Source organism: Pelecanus crispus, chromosome 1 (genome assembly GCF_030463565.1).
Source record: "Pelecanus crispus isolate bPelCri1 chromosome 1, bPelCri1.pri, whole genome shotgun sequence".
In the NCBI taxonomy this organism is placed as follows: domain Eukaryota; kingdom Metazoa; phylum Chordata; class Aves; order Pelecaniformes; family Pelecanidae; genus Pelecanus; species Pelecanus crispus.
In genome coordinates this window covers 54,546,461-54,559,300 of record NC_134643.1, presented here as the reverse complement: position 1 = coordinate 54,559,300, position 12,840 = coordinate 54,546,461, and the positions used below count along the sequence as shown (strand labels likewise).

The 12,840-nt window shown below is 36.4% G+C and overlaps 1 protein-coding gene across 2 annotated transcripts in view; it reads right to left on the bottom strand.

Annotated features, from left to right (window-relative positions):
• SCYL2 (SCY1 like pseudokinase 2) overlaps positions 1–12,840 on the bottom strand; it is a 34,071-nt gene that overhangs the window by 20,486 nt on the left and 745 nt on the right. For both annotated transcript variants that reach the window (XM_075708253.1, XM_009493368.2), the window contains exons 2-3: positions 4,979–5,136; positions 488–632 (exon numbers count right to left, since the gene is read on the bottom strand). In XM_075708253.1, coding sequence (XP_075564368.1) covers positions 488–632; positions 4,979–5,136 — 303 coding nt within the window. The remainder of the gene's footprint in view (positions 1–487; positions 633–4,978; positions 5,137–12,840) is intronic.

Below are 12,840 nucleotides of genomic sequence, written 5' to 3'. Positions count from 1 at the left end.
GAAACAATTTTTCAGCACTATTTTAGGCCATGTCTTAGAAATTAAGTATGAAGGAAATTAAACACAGATGGGCAATCAGCAGATGAGATTACTAATGCCAATTAACTATCATAGCATAAGAACAAAAATGCTTTTCAAAGTTGATCAACATATTGACCAAATAAAACCTGGGAGCTACTGTTCCTCCACAGAAGGTAAAGAAAAGATTCACATATGGAAGAGACAGATTTAGCACAGACATTTATATGGAAAATAAAAATTCATTCGATTTCATATTGTCCATGTCAGAATAAGCAAAACCAGTAGCAACTTAGAGCCTCCAGTGTTCATCCTCTCTTATACTTAACAGTGATCAGGGCACTATCTTTTCTCACTTCCCAATTATTTGATTTACTATAGGCAGACAAAACTTTGGCAGTTTACAAACTTCATAAAACAACCATTAATACTAAAAGCACACATAAATTATAAGGACAACCTGTCATACCTGAAGCAAACCATATTTGGTCTCCACATCATAAAGTTTGTATTCTTTAATGTCAGATGGTAAAGGAGAAGGTAGGTTGTCCCAGCTGCCAAGAACGTTAGCTAAACTTGCACAGACTGGTTCTGTACAAAATGCCAAGCAATCTCTATAGAGGAAATACATAAAAACATTTCTTGTAAATAAATGTAATAAATTTCTTGACTGCAAATAAAGAACCATACAGACATCATATTATACACTACCAGAGCACTTGGTGTTACCTAAAAACATGCTATAGTTCAGGTTTTGAATCATTATAAGTAATATTATACTGGAGAGAAATACATAAGTATCTGAAGTATTCAAAAAAAATTTGAATATAGAAATCAGCTTATTTTATTCTCTAACATTCATATGCATTACTAATGATGCATACAATGCTTCATAAAAAAGTTTTAACAAAACACTGCTTTTCTTGTCCTGATCCAGGAAAATCAAACAAGTAATTCTTACTATTATTAAAACTTGTAAAATCAGGCTTTTAGTTGGGGCTAGAACTGGTATATCCCTGCGTGAAGCAATACTTAATGTGACCAGACAACGATCAGAAACAAAATTAATAAAATATAAGATAGCATCCGAATATTCTTTTACTTCGCAAATGAATAGAAGAGGTGCAAACACAAATACGCTTATTGTATGAACTGCAGTTTGCATGTGAAGTGACTGTTTTCTAAATTATTTTATCTATTGTTTTCTTCATGAAAACCTACAGGTCTTGTTTGTGCATTTTTGTGCTAACAGTGTTTGAAAAGCACAGATGAAGCAAACTTCTGCACATACACTCGAGCACCTCAGTGTCCTTTTTGTAGTGAGGGGCTCAAAACTGAACACAGCAGTCGAGGTGAGGCCTCACCGGTGCCAAGTGCAAAGGGACAATCACTTCCCTAGTCCTGCTGGCCACACTGTTTGTGATACAAGCCAGGATGCTGTTGGCTGCCTTGGCCACCTGGGCACACTGCTGGCTCATATTCAGCCGGCTGTCGACCAACACCCCCAGATCCTTTTCCACCGGCCAGCTTACCAGCCACTCTTCCTGCCCAGGGAAGCGGTCGAGACACCATCCCTGGAGGTATTTAGGAGACATGTAGATGTGGCATTTAGGGACATGGTTTAGTGGTGGATTTGGCAGCGTTAGGTTTACAGTTGGACTCGATGATCTTGCAGGTCTTTTCCAACCTAAATGATTCTACGATTCTATGAAATCACTGGTTGCAACACTGCACTTCAATATTTCAAATTTCCAAGTCCTGAAAACAATGTATGTCTCAGTTTCACAAACTTCATGTAACACAGACATAGTCATTCTTTATATCCACATTCTTCATACTGGTCTGCATAGTGCTGGATGCCCTGGACAGTCATTGTACCTCACTTCTTAATTGTTTTAAAGGTTTTTTTGGAGAAAGCATTACCTGAATGGTAGCACACATACCTGGTTGAGTAATTCATGAGAACACTTAAGTACTGCACCAGTATGAACACAGAAAACTGAGACTGAGTAACAGTAGTATACATTTGTGAATAATAAAGTTACAGGCAAGAAGACAAAAGCCTAACTTTTCTTCCATTCCTTAAAAATGTCACTGAAGACACAATGTCTCACCATGAATCTACCACACAGCTTTTATGGATCTCAACAATTAACAAGCTTGCTCTCTGAAGTAAAATAAGGCTGACAGAACATGCAAACCTCTTATTACTCGTTCAGATTTTAGTTTTACTTCAGTTTTATCTACCGCCTTTCTGAAGGAAAAACAACTGAAAATTAAAATACATTGATTTGTTAGCGTCAGCTGACCTGACAGAACTTTCTTGGTTTCCTCCCTACCATTCTGTTAACAACATCCCTTTCATTAACATAACTAGGGCTATAAAACTCGTTTCTGTAGTAATCATGAGGAAGAATCAGCGCACAGAAAGACAAAGTCCTTCATTTCAATCTGACTTCAACTTTAACATAGAGCTTATATGTTTAGTTACAGTTAAGGCACAGATGATAGAAAATACCTAGGGAACAGTTATTCAGTGGTTTTCATAACATAAACTCTCTGATGTTGACTGATGTTGTTTTGAGGGAATAAAAAGATGGCTATTTATTTTTTACTTTAGGAGCTAATTAAATAAGGACCCAAATCGGAGTAACAGAAGGATGTGGCAAATCTAATTAAAGCAACTGAGCATTGCAGAAGCTGATGTCTGCCATACAGTTCAGCTTCTTTAACAGTTCCCTGAATAATATCAAAATGAAATTCAGAGTAACATAATAAAAAGAAAACAAGTTAAAAATAAAAGTGATGGGCAAAAATGCATACGCTTTGGGAAAAACTGCAGCAGATGGAACACCTAGTAAATTAAATATCTGTGACTCTTCACACTACTACTATTTTTAATGGGTAGTAATGACATTATGAGTGAACTTATAATATGTTTTTTTTATCCTTTTCTTCAATAACAAGTTAAATATAGAATAATATTGCTCATCTGTGCTGTTACTGGAATTCAAGACCAGTTATAAGTAAATGTATTGTATTTATATTAAATATTTAGTATAAATAAATAGTTCTTCATTATATAAACACATGTAAAAATGTAAACATCATACTACATATAATATTCATATTTAATGTAATTATATTGAATACCAATAATTTGGAGTAGAAACATTCTATTAATAGTGGAAAAGCTACCTACACACTAGGGTCAAAAAGGTACGGCCTTTCTTTCTGTATCCGCTTCAGCTGTGCAGGTACACCAAGCATCCCTTTGCCCCACAAAGGAGTAATAAATGGTGACTTGCAAGCAGTTCAACACAACTGTATGTTTCTTTGGAGACACAAAAAAAGACCAGGTACAGTCTAGCCAGAAGGAGCCCATGACAGATTCCTTCAAGAAAAAGCACTCTGGAAAGACCTGCAATTCTAAAGAAATCTTACAGCATGCTTGCACAAGGTCACACACACAAATATTCTAAGCAAACTTTTATTTTATGAACCCCCTCCAAAAACCATTACATCAGTTTCTGGCATAGCAAGCAACTGGACAGGTTTTGTGCTACTAATGTTTCTACCAGTGGCTGAGCGTGCCGAGTAGGGAAAGAATAACAGTTGGAGCAAAGCATAGGGCATTACTAAAAACTCACAAACGAGAACTCTGACATAACTACGCTGTTAATTTTACTCAAAAGGGTTAAATTCTTCACTAGGAGAACACCAAAGCTTTCTTAGCACTCCAAGGTATGAATCTTAGCCTTTTCTTCCAAAGTGCAGAGTTAAGGGGAAAAATAATTACAGATGAAGTTGCTGAGTCAATCGAAAAACTGTGACAATTTTAGGAAGCAGCCTGGGATATATTCTGGGATTCACTTGCATAGACTATGACTGAGATGACCCTAGGCCTTTTAGCATGTAACAGTTTATTTACTGTTGTAGAGTACTGAAAGCTGTCTTCAATTACCTAATTAATCTTCTTTAGGCCTTTGTGAAGGCCATACCGAACCATAGGGGCAATGACAGCTTTGAACCCTTGTTAATGCAAAATGTGTTTAGTACTGGATGGAAGACATATATGAATATGCAAGTGTCATTTAATCCAATAAATCTTTCCCCAAGTAGGCATCACAAAGATGAAGAAGCATTCCTACAGTATTCTCAGCTCCTAGAAGCCAGTACATTTGGAAAAATGCAGGTTAACAGACACAATGAAAAACGTAGAAGTTTGAAAGGTAATGTACATGAATCTTTATTAGGCTACCATTTAGAAAAACTACTTTGAAAAAAAACCTCTAAAACCTTCATGATCTTCCTCAGTAGGATCTGGATCAGCTTTCTATTTCAACAAGAAACCTTCATTTTATTTGTTAGATTTTAGTGTGCTGTTATCACTACAGTTGAACGATAAATCTGTAAGACTAACCTAGTTATTGTTCCTAGTGACCAACCTCACATAAATCAAATAAGCACTACAAAAACACACTGAATTTTGTCTCCCTCAATTGGCATTTGAGGACCTTTTGAACACATATGTGGCCAAACACATATAATTTACCAAAAACCTCCAACCTCACATGCTCTAAGTACATACATCTCTTAAATGGAATAAATATATGAACAACCTTTTGAAAGAAAGTAATTTTAAGAGATTTCTTTGAAAGTGAAATTAATTGAACTACCAAATTTTCATGCTGTAAGGTTCATGTGTAGCCTTACAGCTGCAAGTGGACTAAGATCATGCAATATATTATTAATTAGATTCACTAGATTCACACCAGAAATGCATCCTATGGCTTGGGGGAAAAAAAAAAAATCTGAGGGTGGGGTGAATACCATTCTCACATGAGTAAATACAGTAAGCCTGAATCTCATCAGATATATGTATTGAATGTTCCAGATTTTATGTCCAATAACAAAACAATGATTAAGAAAGTCTGTTCTCAACTTTACCACAGCTTACCTGGATTCTTCCAATGGATGTTGAACAGTAAGTAGTCGAGGGTGTCGAAGCCTGGTTAGCTGTTGAACACCTCGTTTTAAAGAATCAATAATCTGATCCTTTTCAAATTTTTGATACTTGTCTATTAGCTTCTTATCAAAGACAAAAACAGCCACTTCCTACAAATAAGCAACAAAATTTACTTGGTATATAACACAGCCAAAAACCAAGCCTATACACAATTACATACACATACACGTTTTTTGAATTAACAGTACAATCCCAACAATGCAATAAGTATTTCAATGTATATATACATATTGTCCTTACTTTGTCCCAGTCATAATCACACAGGTTACTGTATATAACCTCTAGAATATATATTTTAAGAGTTAAGGTACTAGTGCTCCTTAGCTTACAAACAGTAATACATAAACTATAACCACCATCTATACAGTGACAAAGCAGCAGATCCACAGGACAGAAATCAGCTTGATTTTAAGTAGATGAAAGCATTTACATCAACTATGAACAATTAAAATATTCTGAGCATATATACATTCATTTGGCATTAAATATATCAAATGGTGATTTCTTAAACGAGACCTTGTCTCAGCATTCTGCTGCAAACTAGTACGATCTATATTAAACTAGACATTCATGAAAGATAATTTATAGTCACAGTAATCAATTAATCTGATCAGACCATTCACATGATAAAACATTCAGATTTTTTTAATGCTTAAATGTGTAAAAAGAAGTCCCAGAAATGCGGTAGATGTTAAACAGAGAAAATAGTTCCTTCCAACCAACCACTGCAAACACAGTCGGAGATAATTAAGAAATTTATATGAAACTTTGACATTACAGAGGTGGATGTGAAATAAAAAATTAGATTACATCACCATCTTGGAATCCATTAAAGAGAAATAAATCAATTGAAGAAAAAAGGAATTAAAAACTTTATCATGAAACAGACTATCTTCTTCTCCTACAACAGCATTATGAATAATAATAAAGGTTAGAAACCAGTAGAAAGTAATAAAAAAATACAGTTTTCAGTCCCAAGAGGAAGTCCCTGCTTTTGTACTGCACATTTTATAACCAGTATTCTAATTAAAATCTCACAGAAACAGTTACATTATTAATTTTAAAAAAACCCACTTCTAGAAATAGGCTATGTAAAAAAAAGAAATTCAGTACAATACACAAAAATTGGGTTTTTTTTTTAGCTGGTACCTGTTTCATTAAGCCATTATCAGGCAAATGTCTATAACACACCTAAGTACACTTTTCCTGCTTCTATCCATACTAGCTCCCTGAGCTCCCTGCTCCAACTCTTAAATGTGATGGCTCAAACATTAACGCTGACACAAGGCAGGGAGGAACCAATGACAGGGGATGGAAGACATATACTATACCCACTATTTTTAAAATACACAATTTCCAGTACAAAGTGTCATTGTATTGAGAAGTATGTGACCAATAACAAGATTTCAAACTAATACAGCACTTCTGAAAGCACTTCTGTTTAACAGCAAGTCAAAAGAATCAGAAAGTGAATATTTAAATTGGATAATATGGGACATCAGCTACGGTTTGAATATTTTATGATGGCTATAAATAAGTCTATTGGTGCTTGCTGCAATCCCGTATGGTTTGGTTGAAGTTTGAAAGAACTTTTACATATCCAAAATTAGCTCACATATAAGTATTGTATATGAAATTCTAGTATTCTAGGTATGAAAATTATTGCCATCACATTGATTTGGTAGACTTAGTTATTACGGAGTGTCAAGAATCAAAATAATTTGAGCTGTGTGACAACTTGCTTTCAATACCTTCATTCTCATGTAACATGTCTGATACAAGAAGAAAGGATACAGCCATCTCTGTCTGCTCATGGACACTAAAATGTTAAATATGTTCTGATATTAATAATTCAAAATACGGCATTCTGAAATTCAATTCCATAATCAACATTGATTTTTATATGCAGAATTCCATATCAACAATATCTTAACCCCCATAAGTCACCAGATAGTATTGTACAGAAGAATGAAGAGATAGCCGAGTCACGGGCCATAGAACACACTCTAAATGCACAAAAATTACTGAAACCATATAGTGTGCTTGGAAACATTTAAATGTATTGATGGTTTTATGCTGTGTGAACCAAATAAGACTGTCAAATTTTGATTATGAACACATTATTTCTGTTTTTCCTTTTCTGTTTTACAAGAACTGACACTCAACCCCAAAAAGGAGGGCTACTGACTGTAGCTGATAGGGATTCAATTTCTTGTAACTACTTTCATTGAACTTACTGAGATGAAAGCCTGCAAAGGCTTACATAGTTACTACTTCTTTCCACCGAAAGCTCTAGGGGAGCTTCCACTTTGGTTTTTTTACTTCACAGGTTTGAAGGAAGAGTAGCTTCCTCCTGCAGATGACTACTTGTTACTTAATTCTGCAGCTGTGTCGTAATTCCAACTTTGTGATATAAAAATAAACTTAACATAAAAAGACTAAAATACATTTAAAAAATGACTGCTCTCCACAAAGAAAGTGAAAAAGTAGAGACAAAAACAACCCTTAACACCACAAATTTTCATTCATTATGTGATAGGAAGTATACACACCTTGCTCAACATGCTCTTGTCTCAACATAGTATACTGGTAACGCTACTACCTGGGTTAGGAAGTATGGACACGTATATAGGGGACATACACTGCCACACAAGAGATCTACGTTTAAATCTCAGTTCTGTTCACAAGCATGAGCTAGTTTGCACCTTTTGTCTCACCTCCCACGTGGTTAAGCTAAGTGCTTTACTTCAAAGTGGTTAGGTAAAGCCCAGTGATGACATCGGGACAGTTGTATGTTATGATGTGTACCATGTAAGTAATTGCCAGGATGAAGACCTTCAAGAAAACATCTGTTGTTACTGCCAACAATTTAGAATTGTTAACATGAATCACTGAAAATATCAGTGTTTAAGTTCTACAGTGCCTGTGCCAAGGAATTAACTGTCACCTGTGCAAACAGGAGTAAGCATTGTCCACAACCTGCAAGACACAGGACATGGTTTAACTGGGCTATAATCACATTAACTCATCTAGAACACTTTTAGACGCTTTTAGACGCTGAACAGAAAAGTGTAAATCAGTTCTCCTTGATTGCGCTCGTGTATTTCAGGGGAATCCTGTTGACCATTGTCTCAAAGACCTGGTATTCACTATAAAGGTTTTATATTCTTGTAGTTTTAATCAGTAAATGCCCTGATATCCTTTTCCCAGCTTCTTTGGGCAGTTTTCCTTTGTACTGGGTCCAGCTGAGATGGAGTCAACTTTCCTCATAGTATGTCATACCATGCTGTGTTTTAGATTTGTGGCTAAAACAGTGTTGATAACACAGCAGTGTTTTGGCTATCGCTCCACAGTTCTTGCACAGGGTCAAGGCTTTCTCTTCTTCCCACTCCGTCCCCACAGTGAGCAGGCTGTGGGTATGCAGGAGACTGGGATGGGACATGGCCAATCCGAACTAGCCAAAGGGCTATTCCATATCACATAACATCATGCTCAGTGATAAAAACTAGGGTAGAGCAAGAAGGACAGCTTTTTGGCTTCCAGAGTGGCTGTTGTTTGGAGACTAGCTGGGCATCCGTCCGCCTGTGGGATGTGGTAAACAATTTCATTTGCTTTGCTTGGTTTTTTTCCCCTCTTCTTTCACCTATTAAACTGTCCGGATCTTGACCTGTGAGTTTTCTTGCTTTTCTTCTTCCTATTTTCTGTCCCCATCCTGCTGGAGGTGGGGAAGTGAGTGAGTAGCTGTGGCGTGCTTGGTTGCTGGTCGGGGTCAACCCACTACATCCTCCAAGTCCATTTGCAATCCTGCATTTCTTATGAAACACACACTGACAGTTTAAAGCACGTGTCCTTATTTACCCACATAAATACCTTATAAACCAAAGAGAACGTAAAAATCCGGCTCCTATCTTAGCCAATGCAACTGGAAAAAAAAAAAAAAAAAAGGTGGGGAGGGGGAAAGAGAGAGAGAAATAATTCTCATATCTTAAGAAAGCAGGTAGTCAAAATTAAAAGCAACTCCTACTCTGTTCTCATGCAAGGAAAAAGAAGTACTGCTGATGTCCATAAACAAAGGCCATGACCAAGGCAAAGAAATATAAATAGTACACCTATCCTTGGTGCTTCTTAGCAAGTTGTGCCCCATCACTTCCATTCTAGCTCCTGATGTCCAGAAAAAGGCAGCCAGGCAATGAAGGCATGCCACGCTTTCTCTCCTGCCCCCAAGAGGAAGGCAAGAATTCAGAAACTCACTGGGTTTGTTTGTCAGAAAAGATGCAAACAAAACTAGTAAGTATTTCTAAATTAAAGACTAAAAGCTGTGGAATTATAATGATAATGGAATAGGAATACCTCTTCCTATTCATCTCATTGCATACTGAGAAAGCATATTAAAAATACCTGTAAAACATTCAAGCACTATAGTGAGGAATGCTACAGAAACTCAAACCCTTCTTTTTTCAATGACATTTTGAATAGTGTGGAGTAATAATGCCAGAGACTAAGCACAGAAAAATAAGGAAAAAAAAAAACCACAGAAGATTTAGTAACTACAGTTCACCATCTATCCTGTGAATTGAATGATGTAGTGCTCTCGTGGAAAAAAATTAAATGTGATCATGTTAAAGACTAAGTCATGAACACAAAAGCAAAGGAAACTTTAAGGTAGCAGTCAGAGTGCTTGATTTTAGAAACTTTGTGTTTGTTTTCCCTTTCATTTTTGTTCTCTATTTTACCCATATGCACTCCGTCATTTTTTTTAATGAATAATCAAATGTAACTCAATATGCAAATATATGATGTTTTACCAAAGCCTCCCACTGTGCAAAGCAAAATAGTCTCTGAACTCAAATACTGGAAAGCATTCCAGTATTACTCTGGTCTTTTGCCAGAAAAAGAGTTTCCTCCAGCTTTTGGGGGTTTTATTTTTAGAAGTTTGCCAATGTTTTTTTATAACCCTACTTTCCCATCAGTTTGTTTCAGTCATACGGTATACAATTATTTCAGTTTTAAAATGAATTAGCCTTTTGTTGTGGTTTAACCCCAGCCAGCAACTAAGCACCACGCAGCCACTCACTCACTCCCCCTACCCCAGTGGGATGGGGGAGAGAATCGGAGGAGTAAGAGTGAGAAACACTCCTGGGTTGAGATAAGAACAGTTTAATAATTGAAATAAAGTAAAATAGTAATGCTAATAATATCAATATAATAACAATATTCAAAGCAAGTGATGCACAATGCAATTGCTCACCACCCACCGACCGATACCCAGACAGTTCCCGAGCAGCAATCACTGCTCCCTGGCCAACCCCCCCAGTTTCTATACTGAGCATGATGTCATATGGTATGGAATAGCCCTTTGGGCAGTTTGGATCAACTACCCTGGCTGTGCCCCCTCCCAGTTTCTTGTGCACCTGGCAGAGCATGGGAAGCTGAAAAGTCCTTGACTAGCATAAGCACTACTTAGCAACAACTAAAACATCAGTGTGTTATCAACATTCTTCTCCTACTAAATCCAAAACACAGCACTATGCCTGCTACTAGGAAGAAAATTAACTCTATCCCAGCTGAAACCAGGACACTTATCAAGTTTGAATAGTAGGAAACTTTCATTTCCAAGCTACTGTATGCACAGCCAAAAAAACAGAAAGAAAGCTGACTTACCTGCCATTAATATATTTAGTACCACCACAATAAAAGTTAAACATGACTACAGTATTCTTGAAGTGCGAACTATTATCCCCTTAATTCTGCTAGTTTTTATGACTGAGCTGCCGACAAGAACATTATGTGACCTTACTCTACCTGTTTCTTTATGATCGCACTTTCTAAGCAGAAACAAGGACATGTGCCATATTATGCCAGGAAAAAAATATAAGTGCATAAGGACTAAGTTAACAAATCCAAGATGAGCAGAAGTACATACTGTAAAATTAGCAACATGTTACTTCATGTATACATGTATAACCAGAGAGACTCATAAATCTGTCAGACGAACAGCAGCAAATCAGCTATCAAATAGCACCAGACAAACATATGCACACGGGTAAGTAATTTCCTCACATTCTGTTAGGTTGCTATTCAGTCACCTACAAAGTAAGCAAGAAAAGACAAGATGCATTTAAAAAAAAAAAAAAAAGTAAACATTCAGAAATCCAGGAAAACCAGCAAGGCAGGAACCAGGAGGAACTCTGAAATGAGGAATAAAATCATACATATCTACTGCCACCAGAGATGGAATATTTGTAACTGTCTACTGACTTAAAACAGGAACCAAATTAATCTATATTTGAAATCTTAACTTCAGCTGACCAACTTCTGTAAGACCGCTGACTTCCATTTGTCCTGAGAACAAAGATTTCTGATCAGCTCTACTGCTGTAATGCTAAAACTCCAAATTTAGCTATTTTATCTGGCTACAATGACTTAAATTATTACTTGTGCTGTTGTAAAGTGACAACAACATGGGCAATTAAGCCCTTACATCCTGCTTGTCTGATCACAATACACAATTCCCTTAAAAAAGCTAAGTGCTTGTAGCTGCAAATTAGATATACACACTTGCAATACAGCAAATATGTGCATCACTTCACAAAAGTGACTGCCACCACCTGGAAAATGACAGCCAGTCACTTCCATATTGCCCAGCCAACATTCGAAAGGTACACGCAAAAGAAATAAAAAAATAATGTTAAAGAACAGATATATTGCAATACAACACAACATAAATTGCTTGTATTGCTGCGCAGTTTTATTTTGCAAAGGCAAACTGAATGTTGACATCATGTTACCTAACTGGTAATATTAATAATGAATGGTAATTGCATGTCAAATCACCAGCCAACTAAAATTCCCTGCAGTACAACTGGTGCTGTATTTTTAATGACTAATGATGGCATACAAATCTACAGATGTTAGTCAGGGTTTACAGAGATACTGCAGGATCACGTGGTAACACCTGAACTAAAACTGTGCAAAATCAGTGGTCAGAACACCCATTCAAAGCTTGAAAAACATTGCCGAGAGGAGCCAAGTTACATACACTCTGTCAATGAGGCAGTAACTTGCTACAACTCTCCAGACCCTGAAAGCTACACCTGCTCAAATGCTTACTGGGCACAGAGACTGTATAAAATCTATTAAAATTACCATACTTTCAATGTTATCACTCCTTTGCATAGTTGAATAAGACCAAAAAAACCCCCCAACTGGTACATTTGGTAAATTCAGTAAATACGAGATGTATAGAGTCCTGCAACAGCCAGATGCTTGAGAATATGGCAAATGTAGCTAGTTAACACTATTTGGATTCTGCCACAATCAGACCACACATTCTCCACAGATTATTTATTCTGCATAGCATATTTCTTCTCTATTTGCTACAGTTTAGTTTCCTACCATCTAACAGATTGTATATATGTTTTCCAAAGTTATTCCTTTGTGTCCATTTCTTTTTGGTACATCTGTAGCAAGCTGATCCATTGTCTAAGTGACTTTGCATCACTTCAGCATCAAGTTTAACTGAAGGCCATAACTTACTAACTCTTCTATTTACTCACTGAAAATTCTATTTCCTCTCCAAGTTTGAAAAAAGACATTTCACATTTCTCCAGTACAACAAAATCACTTTCTATAATAGCAGTTCTTAAACTCTGTTTCTGGCAAACCTTCTTCCAAAGTCACAATTCCACTTTCATTTACACATGTGACTTCAAATGAGTCAAAAGTTTATACACTAGTGCTCTAAACCCTAATACTTTAAGGAAACTAAAAGGGAACAATACTGATCTGAAAGC